This window comes from Ictalurus furcatus, chromosome 11 (assembly GCF_023375685.1).
Source record: "Ictalurus furcatus strain D&B chromosome 11, Billie_1.0, whole genome shotgun sequence".
NCBI classification, from domain to species: domain Eukaryota; kingdom Metazoa; phylum Chordata; class Actinopteri; order Siluriformes; family Ictaluridae; genus Ictalurus; species Ictalurus furcatus.
The window spans coordinates 24,575,854-24,598,566 of NC_071265.1; the positions used below are offsets into that span (position 1 = coordinate 24,575,854).

A 22,713-nucleotide genomic window follows, 5' to 3' on the forward strand; every position below is an offset into this window, starting at 1 on the left:
TGTGTGTTCAGTCTTGGCTGGCTGCTCCAGTATGTGATGTGTTTGGAGTAAACACTAGAACTATAGTAGGACTCTGACAAACCCACACTGAACTTTCAAGTTCACAACAACAATCAGTACCATCTGGCCTACAAAGCTCTTTCTCTCACATGCACGATCAGCACAGTCATAGTTTTCTCCACAGACAAAGAGAAGTCGTCCCAGATTCCCAAATTATTTCAGCTTCCAGTGTATGTGTATGTGTAACTATATGTATGTTTTCACAAATAACATTTGTAGTGAAGCTCTGCTTGATTTCAGGATCGTGTTTTTACTGCAGTAACAGTCTGGGTGCATGCGGCTAAATTAGGTTAGTCTAAATGAAACGTCATGTCACTTCGATTACTGACTGTTTCTCATGATTTTGCTGGACATAGTGTCCATCAGCCGATATTTAAGTAAAAGTCAGGTTTGGATGATGGGGTTATGCATCCTATTATTAGACATCCATCCATTTTCCATATTTCTTATTCTACACAGGGTCGTGGGGAGTCTGGATCCTATCCAAGGGGACTCGGGGCACAAAGCCGGGGACACCCTGGACCAGGTGCCAGTCCATCATAGGGCTCAATCGCACACTCACTCATTCACACACTAAGGACAATTTAGAGATGCAAGTCAGCCTACAAAGCATGTCTTTGGACTGGGGGAGGAAACCAGAGTCCCCAGAGGAAGCCCACAAATCACAGGGAGCTCCATGCACAAAGGGCAGGGGTGAGAATTGAACCCCCAACCCTGGAGGTGCGAGGCAAACAAATTAACCACTAAGCCACCATGCCCCCGATTATTAAATGTTTGTCCTACTGTCATTGTGAGGACTTTCCATTGACATAATTATGAATGCAACTTAATCCTACGCCTATCCCTAAATCTAACCCTAACCTCAGTATAAAAAAGAAGATCTCTTGGCCCTTTTAGATTTTAAATAATCACTGCTTGTTGATGGTGCAGTGGGTAGCATTACCTATTCACAGTACTTGGTTACTGGGTTTGATCCTGAGCTCAGGATACTGCCTGTGCAGATGTATGCCTTTTCTCCCCATGTTCGTGTGGGTTTCCACTGTCCAATAACATGCAAGCAGGCCAATAGGCTACACTAATTTGGTTTGAATTTGTGTCTAGATGGTGTCTTGTGATGGACTGGTGTCCCTGGGCGATTTCTCTCACCTTATGCCCAGAGTTACCAGCATTGGCTCTAAATCTATTGCGACTGTGATAAAGCAGTTACCACAGCTGAAGAGAAAAGAATTATGAGCTTTCCTCGTGGGAAACAACCAAATGTCCCCACAAGCACAAAACTGTCAGATGTTCCTATTCTTGAGGATATCTTGTGGACACACACACACACACACACACACACACACACACACATTTGGATTTATTAAGATATGTACTTACAGAGCCTGAAGAGCAGAGGAGATGGATGCGGAAATGTGTTGGCGCCACCTGGTGTTCAATCTCATTATAACTAGAAGGGAGATTGCGGTGAGGCTTTATTTAATGTAATTCATTTATTTGTTTTTAGTTTTTGATTTGACTCTTTTTCATTTCATATAACTATGAGATATTGGGGTTTAACTCTCGATTTCACTCAACTAGATATTCTTTATTATATGTGAACGTCACAGGCTTTTATTTTGAAACTTGGTGCAATACAGCTTCCGTGTTTCAGTTTTATACCTGTAGACAGCATGGGCAGCGTGGTTGTCTGACGAGCTGTTAATACTGACGCATTGGCTTTTATTCCCATATTAATATGCAGTTGTAGTAGTGATGAATGATGTTAGGGTTGATGTCAGTAAGCAGCAGGTCCGCCTGGACTCAGAGAAGCTTTACTGGGTGGATAAGAAGAGGAATAATACAGCAGCGGGTGAGACAGAGGACAACTGCAGGGACACAGAGAGTTAAATCATCCTTTTTTAAAATAAATAAATAAATAAAATTGTGATTTCATATGACACATTAAATCATAATTAGGCAATTCTCCAGAAGTTTCGTAATATTACCTGATTAATAACATTACAGCAAGTAACCCCCCAGTTCATGTAAGGCTGAGCATTAGTCCTGTTTAGTTGGATCTATCACATTTAATTTCTATCTAGTTAAGTCAAATGTATTTATTTTTTGCCCAGTATGCCAAGACATATGTATATTGAAATGCTTGGGGTGAGGGTCAAGTAAGCAGCTCACATAAGCAACAGAAATACAAACTCACACACATGATGCAGGGAAAGAGCATAGACAAGTATATATAATAAAATGATTCATTATTATTACTATTATTAATAACAACTTTTATAAACAAAGAAACAACCTTAGGTGACAACAACAGCATATATACAACACAACATATATATATATCCCCCCCCCCCCCCCCCAAAAAAAAAAGTTAACCAACATTCAAAAAACCAGGTGGGAAAAAATTAGTACACCCTTCCTACTTCCACAATCCTTAAAAGTGTAGGTTGCAGAAAGGTGTTGCTAATGAAATGCACGTGATTTATTATGTACTTGGTTAATTTTCTTTATTCATTATTACTTGTTTTATTTAAAATTGTTGTATTAATTTGTTTGTTTGTTCATCAGTTCGCGTTATGTTTAACTAACGTAAAAAATCAAATATTGTGATGATCAAAATACAATTACAGGTGCATCTCAAAAAATTCGTGGAATAGTTCATTTTTTTTCCGTCATTCAAAAAGTGGAACTTTCATAGTTTCTAGATTCATTACACATAAAAAGAATTATTTCAAGCCTTTTTTTTGTTTGTTTTAATCTTGATGATTACGGCTTTATTCAAAATATTAGAATAAAGAATTTATAATACAGAGATGTCAAACTTCTGAAAAGTATGTTCATTTATGCACTGAATATTTATTCAAGGCTCCTTTTGCACGAATTACTGCATCAATGCGGCGCGGCATAGAGGTAATCAGCCTGTGGCACTGCTGAGGTGTTTGGAAGCCCAGGTTGCTTTGATAGCGGCCTTCAGCTCGTCTGTATTGTTGGGTCTATGTGTCTCTCCGATTCTCTATGGGGTTCAGGTCAGGTGAGCTGGCTGGCCAATCAAGCACAGTAATACCATGGTCACAAACCAGTTACTAGTAGTTTTGGCACTGTGGGCAGGTGCTGGAAAAGGAAATCAGCATCTCCATAAAGCTCGTCAGCAGATGGAAGCATGAAGTTCTCTAAAATCTCCTGGTAGACGCTGCATCGACTCTCGACTTGAGAAAACACAGTGGACCAACACCAGCAGATGACATGGCACCCCAAATCATCACTGACTGTGGAAACTTCACACTGGACTTCAAGCAACTTGGATTCTGTGTCTCTCCACTCTTCCTCCAGACTCTGGGACCTTGATTTCCAAATGAAATGCAAAATTTACTTTCATCTTCCCCATGATTGTGGTTGTGTGTACCGAACCAGACTGAGAGATTAAAGGCTCAGGAAACCTTTGCAGGTCTTTTGAGTTAATTCGCTGATTAGAGGTCTTCTCAGGTCAACATTTCTGTATTATAAATTCTTTATTATACTAAGTTGATAGTGGATTTTTGATTTCCATGTGCTGTAAGCTGTAATCATCAAGATTAAAACAAACAAAAAAAAGGCTTAAAATATTTCACTTTATGTGTAATGAATCTAGAAAATATGAAAGTTCCACTTTTTGAATTAAATTACGGAAAAAACAAACTTTTCCACAATATTAAATTTTTTTGAGATGCACCTGTAATTGTATAGCCATGTTTTTGTTGCATATGAACAGTAGGTAAATGAAAGCGTGGCTGATGGCAGCCTCTCTCTTCAGGCTCTGCTGTGGTTGCCGTGTGGAGGTGTAGGTGGCGCTCTCACTCCTCCCGCTGACTGCAGTGTTACAGTAGAGCAGGCGGTGAACTTGTGGATGCAGTGCTTTCAGCAGCATGGAATCTCTGAGCCACTCCTCTCCTCACAGTACATCATAGCTCACGTCCTGGGAAAGAAAACTGTGAGTCACACACTCTGTCTTTCTCTATGGCACTGTCTCCAGTGTATCTGTAGTGTAGTCTGTAAGTAAATGGACACTGAATAATGACACAGTTGTTATTGGTTTGTTCTGTAATGATGCAATGAGAATAAAGTGCAGAATATCCGATTTTATCTGATATCAGATATAAATATCTGAGGGTATTTCCATCAGTATTGGGTGAAGTATAAAGGAATCACAGCTAATGATATATATCCAGACCTTGATTACAGTATCTCACAAAAGTGAGTACACCCCTCACATTTTTGTAAATATTTGATTATATCTTTTAACACTGAAGATATTACACTTTGCTACAATGTAAAGTAGTGAGTGTACAGCTTGTGTAACAGTGTAAATTTGCTGTCCCCTCAAAATAACTCAACACACAGCCATTAATGTCTAAACCGCTGGCAACAAAAGTGAGTACACCCCCAAGTGAAAATGTCCAAATTGGGCCCAATTAGCCATTTTCTCTCCCCGGTGTCATGTGACTTGTTAGTGTTACAAGGTCTCAGGTGTGAATGGGGAGCAGGTGTGTTAAATTTGGTGTCATCGCTCTCACACTCCGTCATACTGGTCACTGGAAGTTCAACATGGCACCTCATGGCAAAGAACTCTCTGAGGATCTGAAACAAAGAATTGTTGCTCTACATAAAGATGGCCTAGGCTATAAGAAGATTCCCAAGACCCTGACATTGAGCTGCAGCACGGTGGCCAAGACCATACAGTCGTTTAACAGGACAGGTTCCACTCAGAACAGGCCTCGTCATGGTCGACCAAAGAAGTTGAGTGCACGTGCTCAGCGTCATATCCAGAGGTTGTCTTTGGGAAATAGACGTATGAGTGCTGCCAGCATTACTGCAGAGGTTGAAGGGGTGGGCGGCCTGTCAGTGCTCAGACCATACGCCGCACACTACATCAAATTGGCTGCATGGCTGTCGTCCCAGAAGGAAGCCTCTTCTAAAGATGATGCACAAGAAAGCCCGCAAACAGTTTGCTGAAGACAAGCAGACTAAGGACATGGATTACTGGAACCATGTCCTGTGGTCTGATGAGACCAAGATAAACTTATTTGGTTCAGATGGTGTCAAGCGTGTGTGGCGGCAACCAGGTGAGGAGTACAAAGACAAGTGTGTCTTGCCTACAGTCAAGCATGGTGGTGGGAGTGTCATGGTCTGGGGCTGCATGAGTGCTGCCAGCACTGGGGAGCTACAGTTCATTGAGGGAACCATGAATATCAACAAATACTGTGACATACTGAAACAGAGCATGATCAGTATGCAGTATTCCAGCATGATAACGACCCCAAACACACCTCCATGACGACCACTGCCTTGTTAAAGAAGCTGAGGGTGAAGGTGATGGACTGACCAAGCATGTCTCCAGACCTAAACCCTATTGAGCATCTGTGGGGCATCCTCAAACGGAAGGTGGAGGAGCACAAGGTCTCTAACATCCACCAGCTCCGTGATGTCGTCATGGAGGAGTGGAAGAGGACTCCAGTGGCAACCTGTTATGCTCTGGTGAACTCCATGCCCAAGAGGGTTAAGGCAGTGCTGGAAAATAATGGTGGCCACACAAAATATTGACACTTTGGGCCCAGTTTGGACATTTTCACTTAGGGACGTACTCACTTTTGTTGCCAGCAGTTTAGACATTAATGGCTGTGTGTTGAGTTATTTTGAGGGGACAGCAAATTTACACTGTTACACAAGCTGTACACTCACTACTTTACATTGTAGCAAAGTGTCATTTCTTCAGTGTTGTCACATAAGAAATAATCAAATATTTACAAAAATGTGAGGGGTGTACTCACTTTTGTGAGATACTGTATGTTTGTTACAAGAATAAAAAAAAGAGTAATTAGGCTTAAAAAGATTGGAGCAAAAAGCTAGATGTTAGTGCAAACTTATGACAGCTGAGGAATCTTATAGATTGATATAGTGGAGCTCTTTTCTGTTTCTTAATGTTCTTCCATTATCTCAGTGGTGTTACTTCTGCTGTCTATAAAGTCTTTATTCACTGTTACACTAATAAATAAAACTTATACCATGTTATGCCCACCCTCCATGTCTCAATTGTTGATCTTCCTCCTATAGTGTAATGGATTTTGTTATATAAAACGCTATAAATTTGATGTATGTATGAAAGTTTGGAGTGAGGGTGAGTAGGGCTGTGTCTCAAATGGTGTACTACGCACTCTATACTACATATTATACACTGTATATGTACTGCTTTTTGTAGAGTAGAATCATCTCACATCGAACACAAACGTTTTGCAGTAAAATGAAGTGACATTTAACTGTGTGGTACAATGGAGCCTCCACAGGAGCAGCTAGGGCTGTCCTGTATGACCATGTAATATCAATATTGTGATAAATTATGTCACAGTATGCTTGTGTGGATTTTTTTAAAATCATGGAAATAGCTTTTTATAATAATAAATAAATAAGTATGTTACTGTGCTATGTGTTGCACGTTAATACATTTATTTACCAACTGACTATAAGCGGCTGATTTTATGTTAAAATTTTATACTTTAACATTTTTTAGAAAAGAAACAAAAGTAATATACAACTAAAATAACAATTTTACATTATATAAATCAGAAAAATAAAACAGTATGGTATTGATGGTAGGTTGATAGCAAACCTGTATATTGTGATCATAGAAGTGTTTTCTGGACTTATTACTTATGACTTATAACTGATTTAAAAAAAAAAAAAAAAATCAGTTTTTTTTTGTTGTTGTTTTCCTCCCCGCAAATGTACTCCCATCCACTCCATAGAGCACATTATGACAGCTGAGTTCAAAAAGTGTCCAACTGTCCACACTTCATTATTTGGTGGGTTTATTACGTCATCCTTGGCGTTAATGGTCCACTTCTTCTTAGTCTATTTCTATTTGACACACAGCTTAGGTTTGAGCAGTAGCTCTAAACCCTGCAGGCCTCCTTCAACTCCTTGCTTGTTCTTGAGTTCTCAAGGGTGCACGGGTTTAAGAAGTAAGCATTTGGGACAGAATACCAACACAGACTTGATGTGTAATTACTTAGTCAAATAGCAAACAGATGAGCAATGCTGGTCCGTTGCCAAAAAACCCCCCAGTCAATATGAAATGATGTGGGCGCTCCATATAAAATTATATAGGTTATTGGAGTGCACCAAAATGAGAAACAACAATGACCTCATGGGTTTTGTGGACACGGGTGAATGATGCAATTCGGGACTGTGTATCTGGAAAACCCTCTATTTATAAACTCCTATTAGCTTCCTTTGTGAGGCGCATGGCTGTTTTTATTTGCCTCAGTTCTTGTCATTTCTTGGTGTGTGTGTGTATATTTATGTGTGTGTGAGTCAGTGTGGTAAACACCGGCAGTGTTTCATTCTCTTCAACAAACATACTGTGACCTTCTCCAGCACAATTACTGCATGTTTGTGCAGGAACTTCTAGGAATCAGATTACGTTTTCAGCCTCAACCACCTCCATGTTTTTCAGATTTAAAAAAAAAACAAACCCTCTCTCTCTCTATCTGTTAAAGCTGCAAAGTCTGGAGAGGACGATGCTGCAAGAAAGACTGAGTGACAAGGAGCGAGAGACCGTGTGGGCTCTATGTTCCAAACGCCTGACAAGGTATAGCCTCTCAAGTCTCCTTTTTAACATTTACGAGTCAAACAATATGAGTGTGTTTACATGTGCACTAATAATCTGATCATAATGTGATTTAGGCAGCTGCCTGATTATCCAAATGGTCATGGTAGATGACAAGCTGTGATCTATTAATCAGATTAGAGCTGTTATCCGATAGGCACACTTGGATTTTGGCACAATATTCGGGTCATTCAGTGCATGGATACTGTCCACGTGTGTAAAATCACCAGAGATAAAAGAGCAACACCCAATCTGTCTGCAGTAAACACCACAGACGCAACAGCTCGAAGGTGCTATTTGTCACATCCTTCTTCTGTGGGTTTATTAGCGGCTTACATTATGTGTTATTTAAAAACATAATGTGACCATCGACTGTCTTTCAACACAAAGTTTTCCCATGATCAGATTACTCCATGGTTCATGATGAATTACTGCTAAATTTCTGATTTTTGCCAGGATCAAATTATTTTATCTAGGAATGCATCTATGGGGCTTTTGCCTTTTAAAATAATAACAAATAATGTGAAATGATTGGTTATGATTTTGAGATAATCAAAACACTAAATGCAAACCTCAGAAGTACATTTTCATTCATCTAGGCTTGTCTGTAGACAAAATAAGATTCATTTCTTGCCTAGCTAGTGTTTGCTGTAGCTTTGTTTCTGTTTGCTGCTTGCAAAGAATTCCTCATGCTGAGTTTTATGTTTAAAGGTGTCTTTTTTTATTATCAGGTTACATGTATTTTAGCAAGATGGTAAAATGGTAAATGGTCGGCACTTATATAGCACTTTTTAACCTTAGCAGTTAACCATTCACACACACACTCGCACACCAATGCTAGCAGAGCTGCCATGCAAGGCGCTAACTTGCCATCGGGAGCAACTTGGGGTTCGGTGTCTTGCCCAAGGACACTTCGGCATGTGGCGTCATGTGGGCCGGGAATCGAATCGCCAACCCTACGATTAGTGGACAACTAACTAACTAAACTCTACCACCTGAGCCACAGCCGCCCCTGATGTTGTAGTAGCTCCTTGTGATATTTTCACAGAGCACAGTCTACTTTGCTTTGTCTGCCACTATTAATTGTGAAATAAGTCCAGATCGCTGTCATTTCCTGGCTTACATCAGTATCACATGGTGTCGGATGTTGGTATCGGAGCATTTTTTTTTTTTACAACTATGAGAAAAATGAGCATGGCATAGCAATTTGTCTCTAATTTGATCACTTTCTTGACAGGCATGTATTGTTATCTGTTAGCAAGATGCCCATAAATAAACAGTTATGGAAGTTTAACCTGGAATGCAGATTTTAGGCTGTAAGGCAGAATTTAATGCATCACTTTGTAAGGATGTAGACTTTAGAAACAGCTTTGTTTTGTTTGTTTGTGTGTTATGTGGTTCAGGATGCCGGTGCAGTATGTGATTGAAGAGTGGGACTTCAGGGATCTGACCCTGAAGATGAGACCTCCGGTGTTCATTCCCCGCCCTGAGACAGAGGTCCAGTATACACACATACAGCATACACACTCTTCCGACACCACACAAGCGTTTCCCACCAGGACGCAGTGTCCTTTACAGTGTTTGCAAACTTACGAGTGTCACTTCTAATGATCTAGAAACATAGGAAACTGTGAGTTATGGGATAAACAGACTCTGTATGTGGGCATACAGGTATGACTGATCATTGTGTATGTGTGCAGGAACTGGTTAGTTTGCTGTTAAAGGATCTGCGGTCACAGTGGGGAGTGAGAGCTCTGCGATGCCTGGAGGTGGGCTGTGGATCAGGTGCCATCTCTCTGAGCCTGCTGCACAGTGCACCACAGGTTAGCCTCAGATCACTGTATTTATCTCGCTTTAGTTGAATATACACTGTTACCGAGGTGGCAACATTTACAGTTTAGCTGAAGCATTTATAATGTTTGACCCCCAGGGACGGCGATAGGAGAGACACCTGAAAACTAGACTTTTCTGCTTTTCTGCAAGATTAAATTTCGATTGTCTGAAAAACCGGTTCACTAAAGGTGAAGGGACCTGGTTAGCACGTTTGCCTCGCACCGCCGGGATTAGGGATTCGATTCCCGCCTCCGACCCGTGTGTGCAGAGCTTGCATGTTCTCCCCATGTTTTGGGGTTTCCTCTGGGTACTCCTGTTTCCCCCCCTGATGCAAAGATATGCGTTGTAGGCTGATTAGCATTTCCAAATTGTCCACAGTGTGTAAATGTATGTACTCTGCAATAGGCTGGCCCTCTGTCCAGAGTGTCCCCCCGCCTTGTGCCCCGAGTTCCATGGGAGAGGATACCTAGGACAAGCGATACAGAAAATGGATGGGTGGTCTCGTGAAACAGTAGAAAACAAGTATTTTGGAGGGGTTTTTTGGTAAATTAATTTAAAAAAAAAGTGGAGGAACGTCTTGCTATTTATTTTTTTTACTGTTGCTTGGGGAAAAAAACAAACAAAATAGTTAAAAACCGTTTATTCTCTCCAAAATCACACAATCCAGAAACTAACATACTGTTGATCCATTGCTACTTGATTGTTTCATGCAGTCTGTTAGTCTACATGCTACCAAAAAAGTCTGGCTGGATCTGAGTGGGGAAAACGGAAATGGCCTAACTGCAAACAGACAACTTCATTCAGTAAGAAAAGTGCAGTGTAGGATGTGTTGCTGCTGACGCCAAACAGCCAAACATAACCCTCTTCGTCAAGCTGCCATAGCAGATGCGCTACAGGTCCATCATCTCCCGAACTACACGCCACCTTCACAGTTTCTTTCCAGAAGCTATCCAGTTACTCAACCGCTCCAGTCCATAACAACTCCTACCGAAGCACCTAATTTTATTTTTGCATTGCAGTTTGCACAAACTGACACCATGACTTATGTCTCTTGTCTCATGTTTTGTCTCTCTGTAATCATTCGTGTCTACTGCACGTGTCTACTGTCTGATCTTGCTGTACTGTTTGTTTGTTGCATTGCCTGTTGTCGCTGCTGCACTGTACGGTGCCCTCCATTAATATTGGCGCCCTTGGTAAATATGAGCAAAGAAGGCTGTGAAAAAGGTGTCTTTGTTGTTTAACCTTTTGATCTTTTGTTAAAAATTTTTTCACAAAATACTCTGCTCTCATGGATATCAAACGATTGCAAACACAACACAGGTTTATCAAAAAAAAAAAATCTTTGTGAAATATAAGTGTGCAACAATTATTGGCACCCCTGTGAATTCATATGAGAAAATGTATCTTAATATTGCTAAAGTGCATCTTAATATTGCTGTGTTGTTTGTTGTTTCTAAGCTCAAGGCAGTTGCATTGGACCAAAGCCAGGAAGCAGTGTGTCTCACTAAGGAAAATGCAGACAGGTGAGTGCAGCTTCTTTAAGAACTTCTGATACTGGGACGGTTTTATACACACTAATTCTGAAACACACCACTGTGACATAGAGATGTTAGATTTAGATTAGATATAAAGTATTAGATCTAAAACATACCTATACATAGAACTTATGACAAACACCTAAACTTCTAGATGTTTCTAGTAGTTTTTTTTTTTATTTTACTTTCATTTTTATTCATTCTGTAAGAATGACATATTTGAGACAGAGCCATTTTTACTGAGCAGTCTGTGACCATGGTAAGCACTGGAAGCTGCTGGTGATATTCAGTGGGAGGGCTAAACATTTCTACAATAGAAAACTTTTCTACAAACAGACAGTCTATGCTTGCCGTTAGCCAGCCTTTTGTTCAAATCAAGAAACGCAAAAACCTCTTTCATGTTTATTACACCTGCTTGTATTTCAAACAACGCCTGCTCGAACACTTACTGTATGTTATGGATGTATCAGTGAAGCGGTTACTGGTACCGTTAGTGTTGTTGGTTCAACAAAAATTCAAGGCGTTTGTTAACAGCAGATAAGCTGATATGGATGCCAGAATGAAACATTGTATTGAAGACTTGTCTCCTTGTAAGAGGACAAAGGCTTTTAATTGCGAGCGCATTTATACTAGCCAACCCTAATAGTAAGTGGGGAGAGAAACTGAACAGTGGTGTTTCATAAATATCACATATCTCCCCAATATCAGATCATGTCCTTCAGTCAGGCTGTGGTAGTGTCATAAGAGTAACATATCTGTCAGCATAAATACCACATTAACACCATGCTAATGGCATGGTCATGAGGTCATGCTTTCATGGTTCAGAGGTTACCACAATGTACCACAGTAAAACCATAGTGAATACTAGTGAACAGTAATGAGCTGTATATGATCTTCTGTCAGAGGAAATGTGTTTTATTCATGCAAATAATGCTTATGAGTCTTTTGTGTCTTTTGTGTAATAGACTGGGGCTCCTGGACAGACTGGAAGTTTATCATTTAGATATTCTGAAGGGTAAGTAAGTGATGTCTAAAAACCGGTTGCATTTTGATTATTGTTATTAAGTTTTGATAATTGAATAATTGATTGGTTGGGGAGGAGCGTATCTTTTCTTTCGCTCTAGATAGAAATACAATACTACCCATCAGATGGACGCACTGTGTTGGGACCCGGTCCAGGTCGGGCCGCAAGATACAGTAAAACAACGGGTTGGCGAGACCAGGATTACGTTTGCTTTGTTTTTATTCTTACTCCGTTTTTTTTTTTTTTTTTCAATGGTTTAAATGCTGACCAGGAAGCCGACCAGGCCAAAATAATACACAAAATTTCCCTCTAACTATACAAAAAGGAACTAATTATCCTAAAAGAAAAAACAAAAATACATTTCCTTCCCTCACTCCCTAGCTAACCCAAAACCAAGAGAAAACGAATCAACATAAATGGCTCTCACTATTATTATTTATTATTATACACTATTATTAGTGTGTGTAATTTACAAGAAATATATATACACACACACACACACACACACACACACATATGTATGTGTGTGTGTATGTAGGAAATTCTCTTATATCATGTACTCTCATATTTTGAACTGTATTAAGACACCTTGGATACGGGGAATACTGGGTTATAGTTTCAGTTTGTGTGTCTCTGTGCTATTAAATACCTATGATGAATGTATATATTTAATTACCTCTTTGAATAAGCTGATCAACTGCCATCCTTTCTTATAGCTGGCACATGTATGTTCTGTCTCTTGAAAAGACTTATTTTCATAGTGTGCTGTGTGTTTTGTTTTGTCTATCTGGCTGGCCCCTGCACCAGTAGAAACCGTCCACGCACTGCCGTTATCAATGTGTATAAATACTGTGGAATGTCTGTGTGAACATGCACGAAGTCAGTGTGTGTTCATTTTAGACCCCCTGCGGTAAACCACACTTTTTATCTCATAGCAGCACTAAAGGTTAATAGAAGTAATGGTAGAACAGGCTGAAAGGGCTGACGGAGGTCTGGAAGACATAATAAGTATATTCCTGAGATACATGGAAATCTAACATACATATATATATATATATATATATATATATATATATATATATATATATATATATATATATATATATATAATGTGTGTGTGTGTACACACACTCAACTGCAAAACTTAAAAGGGTAGAGCACAAACAAAGTCAAGGACAGGTAGAAAGTCATACACAGGCTTAATCAATACGCATAAATCAATATGGGCAGCACAAAGCAACGGCAATGATCTGCCCCGTGATGAAGACTGACGAGGCTTAAGTACACGTCCAGAAATGTACAGATAAGTAATCCTAAAGCACGAGGCAGGAGCAGGCGTGTACAAGTTGTGACACAATCCGTTTCCATTTGTAAATCAGCTTGACCTGTCTGTTTGCATATCGCCCAAAGTGAATTTTGTCTATTAATTATCATTTGCAGTGACTATATGTCCAATTCAACAGTGAGGTTGCATGGCTGATCCTGTATGAAATTATCTTTGATTCTCAAGGCATACATTGCAATCATGTGATTCATTCATTCCCAAAACGTCCTTAACCTTAACATCCAAAAACACAAACCTTTTAAGTTAGCACAGAAATTCTCAACCATATGCTTTATCTGATACCAGACCGCAACAGTGTAGAGGTGAGAAGGGCATTAGGCCACTGCCATTTAACAAACCAGTCAGTGTAGCAAAACGGTACAGAGTGATTATCCTTATGTACTGCCAACACACATACAGTATAGTACACCAACCGATACATCTTCATATCTCTATATGCATGTTCATTTGCACCACACATGCACACAAAATACAGCTCTATTCCACCAACTTTGAGATTCAAAATGTGTATTAAAGTTCAGTAGAATATAAATAACTACAGATGGCTTAGTGGTTAACATGTTTGCCTTGCACCTTTTGAATCATGCCTCCACCCTGTGTGTGCACAGTTTGCATGTTCTCCCTGTGCTTCAGGGATTTCCACCGGGTACACTGATCTCCTCCCTTGGTACAAAGACATGCTGTGTAGGCTGATTGGCATTTTCAGATTGTTTGTAGTCTGTGAATGGGTGTGTGAATGTGCCCTGTGTTGGGTTGGCACTCCATCCAGGGTGTCCCCTGCCTTGTGCGCTGAGTTCCATGCTAGGTTAAGCAGTATGGATAATGGATGGATGGCATAAATATCTACATGGTCCCTTTAAGTTGAATTTATTTGTTTTTTGTTTTGTGATATATGTATGTGTGTTTGTGTGTGTATATATATATATATATATATATATATATACATACACACACACACACACACACACATATATATATATATATATATGTACACACACATATATATGTGATGTTCAAATCATTTCTGGCCTTTAAAAGAATAATAATAAATATAATGAAAACTAGTATTTCTTTCGCTTGTTTTTCAACATTTCGATTCATTCTAGGGCAAAAATTAATGAACAATCTTGAACGACTACGATGTACAGTCCCCTTGCAAAAGTATTGTTACACCAAGGCCAATCCTTTTGTTTTTTGCTATACACTTTTCTTTGAGATCAAAAGATGAGTATGAGACAGCAGTTCAGAATTTCAGCTTTCATTTCCCAAATGTCTTCAGTGTATAGCAAAAGCAAAAGATTTGGCCTTGCCATTCCAATACTTTTGGCGGAGACTGCAGATCAGCAAATACTGTATGTCTGATGTGTTGTTAATATGGATTACTATGTGCTTTTTAAAAATGACTAGAGGGTGATGACATTTCGATTGAAAATATCAGCAGGGTTTCCCAGGTGCTGCAATTTAAGAATATTTTGAATCACCCGACATTTATTGAGTGCAGTTGTTAAAAGCTGTGTGTTAGCTGATGTTAGATAGTGTTTCAGTTAACGTGGGTGGCTGGCTGGCTGGCAAGGTCAGTAATGGATTCATGAATGTTTGGATTCATGATTGTTTGATGATCTAGACTGTATGGTGAAAGAAGTTGAAAGAAAACGGTGAAAGTTGAAAACGAGTTTGAATTATTATTATTATTTTTTTTTACATTTATTTAGTATTTTGGTGTGGGCCAAGAAAAACTGAATGAATTCACGAATGCAGTGTGCACGTCCCCTATACTTCTGTGTTAACTTTATTTTATATTTATGTTAATTTAGTACTCTCGTTTGAAAAAATTTATGTCTGATCATTTTTAAACATGTATTATTTAATCAGTCTTTTTGTGGAAGAAGCCAGTCTCCTATGCACTGGACTTACGCACTATTATGCTTGTATTTACATCTTCCTGTGTATTTCTTTCTGGCTGCAGTTCAATTGAATTCAGTGTGCTTTATTGTAATGACAGTTATAGCAGTTACAGTATTGCCAAAGCACTGCAATGACAAAGAAATGTGCAGCTGCTTCTGTTATTGCACATTGTTCCTGTAGACTCTGTTCTGTCACCGTTAATGCCCTCATTACTAGGAAGCTCAGTCTGATTGTGTTGTTAGGGCTTCCAAGGTCAGTTGGCATGTTAGTGAGGTGCTTTAGTGTTAAGAGCTTTGCTAATATGTACTGGGCAAATGTGTGTGCCTCTTATTCGTAGAAGCTGATTTGACACTGAGAAGCTGCAGTCCTGTTGATGTAATTGTTAGCAACCCTCCGTACCTGTTTTCTCAGGATATGGAGTCTCTGCAGGCAGAGATACACAGGTACTCAAAGCACACACAGAGATATAGGAAGTTATATTAACATGTTAATATTCATCCACTTTATTAGGAACACCCATACACCTGCACATTCATGCAATTATCCAATCAGCCAATTAGGTGGCAGCAGCATGATGCATACAATCATGCAGATACAGTTCAAGAGCTTTACTGTTCAGATCAAACATCAAAATGGAGGACAAAAGTGACTTTGACCTCGAGAAGGATGGTGATCCCAGAGAGGCTGGTTGAGTATTTCAGAAACTGCTGATCTCCTGGGATTTTCACACACAGCAGTCTGTGCTTTTTGGCGCACTTTCAAAACTCAACAGAAAACACTTTTTCAACAGCATGAAGTTGGTCTTACCCAGTAACACACTATTGCTAAAGTTGAAAGACATTCCAGAAATGATGAGGAAGAAGGTGAGTGAAATACATCAGTCTGGGAAGGGTTACAAAGCTATTTCAAAGGCTCTGGGACTCCAAAGGACCACAGTGAGAGTCAGTATAGTAGGCACAGTAGTGAAGCTTCCCAGAAGTGGAGGACCTTCCAAAATTCCTCAGAGTACAACAACTACTCATCCAGGAAGTCACAAAAGACCCAAGGACAACATCAAAGGAACTACAGGCCTCTTTTGCATCAATAAAGGTCACTGTTCATGACTCCACTATCAGAAAGACACTGGGCAAAAATGGCATCCATGGAAGAGTGGCGAGGTGAAAACCACCGCTAACCCAGAAGAACATTAAGGCTCGTCTGAATTTTGCCAAAACACAACTTGATGATCCTCAAACCTTTTGGGAGAATGTTCTGTGGACTGATACGTCTAATGTGGAACTGTTTATTTGAAGACGGGTCCCATTACATCTGGCATAAAGCAAACACAGATATTCCACAAAAAGAACATCATTCCTATGGTCAAGCATGGTGGTGGAAGTGTGATGGTGTGGGGATGCTTTGCTGCTTCATTGCCTGGTCAATTTGTAATAATTGAGGGAAACATGAATTCTGCTCTCTACCAGAAAATCCTAAAGGAGAATGTCCGGTCTTCAGTCCGTAAGTTGAAACTCAAGAGCAACTGGATTATGCAGCAAGACAATGATCCAAAGCATAGGAGTAAGTCCTAGTCCTAGAAGTAAGCGAAAGACTGGTCTCCAGTTATCGGAAGAGTTTGGTTGCAGTTATTGCTGCTAAAGGTGGCACAACCAGGTTTTAATTTTAAAGGGAGCAATTAGTTTATAACATGGGTGATAGGTGCTGGATAACTTGTTTTGCTTCAGTAAAAAAAAAATAAAACTGTATTGTGTGTTTACTCAGGTTGCCTTTGCTTTATGTTGTATTTTGTTTGAAGATCTAAAACTGAGATATGAGATACACAAAAACAGAAGAAATATGTTTTCACAGCACTGTATGTGTGCGAGTGTGTGTGTCAAGCACGGGTTACGGGAGTCAAGTGAAAGCACAAAGAGACACACACATATCAACTCGGGGTAATAAAACAGATGAGAATCATCACACCGTACCTGCTGGTTCGACCCGCCTCCTCTCTGTCCACAGCTGACGCTCGACCCGCCTCCGCCACCACAACCACTCTTTACAAACATGGTGAGCAGAAAAGCATCTCAGAATGCACAACACATCGAACGTTGAAACAGATGGGCTACAACAGCAGAAGACCACATCAGCTTTCCATTTCACTCTCCACTTCACATTCATGGTTTCACTCAGCGCTACAGTGTGCACAGGCTCACTGGAACTGGGTAGTTTGAAAGATTGGAAAATACTTGACCTGTGTTTGGGGGATGGTATGCATTGTGCTGCTGCCATGATTGGATGATTGAATAATTCCGTGTGCGCACGCAAATACTGTATATTGATGTACCTTCCGTATTGATATATTTAGGGGTGGTAATGTTTTCTTAAAAAAAAAAAAATTAGCTAGGTAAAGAGGCAATTTTAATTAATTAATTAATTAATTAATTTAAAAAACCATCTGTGGACTGATGAAAAATAGACACAGTTTCATGGTACCATGTTTAATTTATTATATTGAATTAAATGCAAATTAAATCAGTTGCTTTTAGCCAATCAATGTCTTGGTGTCTTTCAGTGTGTTTAGAATCTTTAAATGTAATTCTGTCCCTTTTTACTTTTAGCGGCAACCAGACAGCTTTTATTGGAGAATATAAAATATATATAACGATTTCTTTATTTATTTATTTTTAAGAGAAAACACTTTAAAAAAATCTTATAAGAAAGGTCATATAATTTTCATTGGCTATTTGGGTAAAAAAAAAAAAAAAAATTGAATGAATGCATTTAAAGATTATTACGATCATTTTTGACTGTTTTCTTGAAGGGAGCCAGTAATTCTGACGCTGACTATTTATCTTCATCTCTGCAGGTTTGAAGACCACTCAGCATTGGATGGGGGTTTGGATGGCATGTCAGTAATCAGACAGATTCTAACTCTAGCACCGAGACTCCTAACAGATGAAGGGTAAGAGGAGGGGTGTGTGTGTGACTGTGTAAATGTATACGTGCTTTAAGGATCCCCTGCAGTATGTCTATTGCTCTGTGAATATGATCTCATGGCTGAGGTCTAGGAGACGGCGTATACTCCAACAGAGTATAAATAGAATGCTCTAATCTCACTAAAGAGCTTCACGAGCACTTCTTAAGTGCTTCAGGGAATCCGCTCCTAGTCGTCGACACTTTCATGGAAGCAGATACTGGTGTTTCCAGGATTATAGGGCCCCTTTCCATTAATTTGCCCCATAATTCACACAGTGGTGAACTGTGTCACTTGTCCTTGAAAATGAGTTCAATGTCTGGCTTGCCGCATTCTTGTCTCAGGAAATTTAACACACAACACGCTTGGATATAATAGCTTACGTCTGTGAGTGTGTGCACGTGTCAGCACTGAATGTTTCTCTTGTTTCAAGAATCCGTGTGAGAGTCTCACAAATATTATCACTAGGCTCTGTCAAGGCCAATAAATATGAAGTCTGCATTCCTTGCCTAGAAATGCTGGTTTTTCTGTGAAATCGAAATTCCATCAAATCTCGTGTGTATTTGTGACTAGAAATGTTTTAAGGTCTTACATCTGTTACTATGGTAAGACCTCCTTCCTACTATTCCACATCCTCTCAACTCTGCTTCCTGCAGTTGTTCATTTGCTCTGTATCTGCTTGTGTTTCAGTCGTATGTATCTGGAGGTGGATCCACGACATCCTCCACACATAAAGTGTCTGGTAGAGGAAAGCATGCTGGGGCTGCAGTATTTGGGATCACACTGTGATTTCACTAACAGGTCAGAACATCTGTAGTTAGCATGTTTCTCCTATTTTAAGCTACTGTACATGAATAACGCCTTAAGATCTTATAGGAGCTACAGTATTTTAAATACGTGGACTTCCTGTGTTTCCTCTGTGATCTGAGTGCTGTATATGATACAGTTGAGGTCGTAAGTTGACATATGCTTTGCAGCAGCTGCAAAATGTTAATGATAATTTAAAAAAAAAAAAAGAGGGATCATAAAAATGCATTTTGTTGTTTATTTAGTACTGATCTGTACAATAAAAATGAAACTGGAAAAAAAAGTACTGATCTGAATAAGCTATTTCACATAACAGATGTTTACGTATAGTCCACAAGACACAATAATAACTGAATTTACACAAATGAACCAGTTCAAAAGTTTACATACGCTTGGTTATTAATACTGTGTGTCGTTACCTGGATGGTCCTAGATGTTCATGAGTCCCTTCTTTGTCCTGAGCAGTTAAACTGCACATTGTTCTTCAGAAAAATCCTCCACATTCTGCACATTCTTTCCTTTTCCAGCATTTTCTGCATATTTGACCCTTTTCCAACAGCGGCTATATAATATTGAGATCCAGCTTTTCACACTGAGGGACTCGTAAACTATTACAAAAGGTGCAAACATTCACTGATGCTCCAGAAGGCAACAGAATACATTAAGAGCCAGGGGGATGTAAACTTTTGAACAGGATGATCGGTGTAAATGGTTATTGTTTTGTCTTCTGGGAAACCTGAAAATATCTTATGTAGCTTCTGAAAGGCAGTACTAAATGGGGAAAAAATAGACCTTTAAATAAAATAATAACAGTTTACACCGATCATCTATACATTACATTCCTACAGCAGCCAGTGCATAAATAAGCAGCAGTACAAGTAGCAACCAACTAGGAAATAAATCATGGTAATAAATAGAAAGAGTACAATGTAGCCAAAGAAAATAAAGTAAGAAATACATGTGATATGTCATTATTATTATTTTTCAAATATTTCAGTGAATATATTATACCGTCGCACTGCTGAGTGCTCCGTTCTGATTAGTCAGAAGGTGTTGATTAATTTTCTATCATTTTTGTATGCACTATAATTGTTGATATGGTGGTCTTAACTTTTAAAGAGAGAGGAAAAGAGAGGCTGGTGACAAAACAACTATTTATAGTTGCGCACAAGTGTTAACAGGAACTAACTAACAGGACAGTACACAACATTAAACGGAAATCTAAATGGATGAAAAGTATGCCATGTCCTTATTCAAATTACAGATAATGCTTGTCTTATTGAACACCAGCACTTTTCCCTGTTTTTCTGTTGCTTTTACAGGTTGCGGTTCTGCATTCTACAGAAGAGAGGATGAACTAAAAGAGCAACCTGTGGAGTTTGCGATCGACTTGAGAGACACAGACAGAACATAGCTTGAGAGAAAGCTGATATGGAAGTGATGGCTCAAGCGACATACACGAAGAACTGTATTCTCCGCCGTTCTGCCAAAGTGTATCGCTTACACCTCACCTCCAATCACAGCTTACTGGGATTCTATGGGGTGTTTAAGGTGTGAGTTAAAAAAAAAAATACATTTAAATCCTGAAATGGATTATAATGGAAAGGCAGACCAGCCTAAGCACTGAGATTTAGTCTTTTCTAATTCACACAATGTTCTAGATGGAAGACCTGACCAGAAATGATGGCTGAAAGTGTTAAAATAACACTGCAATCAACACACTGTGGACTGTTCGGCGTTTATTTACATTTTGAATGTGTTACCATGCGCGTTGTTTAATAAAACAGTCTTGAATTTGGGGGTGTGTTCGTGTCGTCGTTTAAGACTCTACGCCAGGAACTGGAGCTGCTGGTCTAAATTCCAGTCCAATATTAGTATCAGGTGACAGGAGACTCTAGAGTTCAGCATTTCTTCTGACCATTGCAGTTATGCACTTGAGCAAAAATATAGTGTAGTCCAGTGTCATTAAAAAAATATATATTTTAAACTTACTGAGGTCCAGCTGTAGTTGCGCTTGCATTTATTGTTGGAATATTATTACCAATATACTATAAATACTTCATTGTATTTTATTGCATTACTATTAGTGCTAGTTCATTTCGAATTAGTCAATGCATATTATTGGCTCTGTACTTGTACTCTGCACAGTGACAATAAAGCTGCATCTATTCTAATTTAATCTAATCTAATTTGAATTTGTTCTACCTTACGTTATTATCTTTTCAAACATAAAATTTAAAACGTATTTACTCACATTTCTCGTCAGCCAAAATTTCCAGTGTGGACGCGATGTAATTTGAGTTTGTATAGCAGAACAGCTGCACTTAAGATTGATAAAATTGAATGTTTTTTTTTAATACATATTTATATATCTGTATTTACGCCATGAAGGATATTGTGTGGTTTGGCACACTTCCTGCTAAATGCTATGACTGAGTAATACTAAGACTGAGATACACAATAGGATTATCAGGCCAGTATTGAGGTCAGGCTGTCCCTCCCAAATTATCTCAAAAAGCTGCTCTGAAATAAGTTTCTTCTCCTATTATGTTGTGGTGTGTTTCATCCAGTTTTAACCTCTCTAGCACTCCTCTATTCATAGCACTGATTTCAATTTGTAAATATAAATAAATGTTCAATAGTGTGGCAAAATGCTGAATGTCTTGTGTTTTTTTTTTTTTTTTTTTTTTTTTTAAAGCCACAATATTGACATAATTCATGCAAGACTTATAATCACTGATGGTCAAACTCAACTCATCTGCCATGTGTATTATTTTTTTATTATTATTTTTTTATTTTTTAAATCTGAAGTCGCGTTTGTTCATGAGAAATTCTCCGAAATCCCCGCATCTGAGAGTCCGGATCATTGATCGGGACCCTGAGTGTGTGATGTTTTATTCTGGGCTGATCTTGTAGTGTGGAAGGTTTGATGACTAAGACACAAAATTTCTCTGAAGTTTGTAATTATATCTGTCGGTCATCTTGTAGTGCGACCCATCCTGAAGGTTAACAGTCAGGACCTCTACAAAACACAAAGCCTATGAGCGCTTTTAGAAGTCCTGTGTCATGTTGAATAACTGGCAACCCAGATAAACAACTTGTTTGTTTCCGTTGTGTTGTCGTTCTGTCTTCCTTCTAAATCTACTTGTGCACTGTTTCTCATAGTTACATATCTGGCTGTGAGGGTTATTGCATGTGGTTATGGTTTATTGTGGTGAGACTGTGCTCTGTGAGCTTGTGTGTGTGTGTGTGTGTGTGTGTGTGTGTGTGTGGAAGGGTGCAATAGGCTGAAGGTAATTATTGTAGCAGTTTCTGAGAACTCCCCCTCCCGGTGCTGCGGTAGCTTTTCCCTAGAAGCACTGCACACATTCTGCGAAACAGCTGGCAGCCTGCCGCATGCTCACCCGCTCCTGAACAAACACACACACACACATACATACATACACAGAGAAAGACATATTCCCTGCAATACTGTTTCAAGTGTACACTTTGTTTTGTCTAACTGTCCGACTTAAGACATGCAGGTTAATCGCTTGTTTGGCTTGTAGCAGGTTGATGTAAATACACTCATGTTTACATAAGATACTTGTCATATAATGTGTCAGAGTCAGCAGC

At 39.2% G+C, this 22,713-nt stretch overlaps 1 protein-coding gene across 2 annotated transcripts; it reads left to right on the forward strand.

The window, feature by feature from the left end:
• Positions 1–1,503: 1,503 nt before the first annotated feature.
• Positions 1,504–20,896, forward strand: hemk1 (HemK methyltransferase family member 1). 2 transcript variants are annotated; one of them, XM_053636240.1, is made up of 11 exons: positions 1,504–1,909; positions 3,809–4,024; positions 7,587–7,678; positions 9,100–9,193; positions 9,397–9,519; positions 10,988–11,052; positions 12,030–12,079; positions 15,676–15,781; positions 18,184–18,279; positions 18,982–19,092; positions 20,421–20,896. In XM_053636240.1, the coding sequence occupies exons 1-11, from the start codon at positions 1,817–1,819 to the stop codon at positions 20,452–20,454; spliced, it is 1,080 nt and encodes a 359-aa protein (XP_053492215.1). In that variant the 5' UTR covers positions 1,504–1,816; the 3' UTR covers positions 20,455–20,896. The 2 variants fall into 2 exon arrangements, with proteins under 2 accessions (XP_053492215.1, XP_053492216.1); XM_053636241.1 differs by having other exon boundaries at positions 1,505–1,909; positions 3,848–4,024.
• The last annotated feature ends 1,817 nt before the right edge of the window (positions 20,897–22,713 follow it).

Coding starts and splice junctions, on each gene's coding strand:
- hemk1 (XM_053636240.1), top strand. CDS start 1,817: ATGATGTTAGGGTTGATGTCAGTAAGCAGCAGGTCCGCCTGGACTCAG. Junction 1,910..3,808: donor GAGGAATAATACAGCAGCGG/GTGAGACAGAGG, acceptor TATGAACAGTAG/GTAAATGAAAGCGTGGCTGA. Junction 9,194..9,396: donor TTCCCCGCCCTGAGACAGAG/GTCCAGTATACA, acceptor GTATGTGTGCAG/GAACTGGTTAGTTTGCTGTT.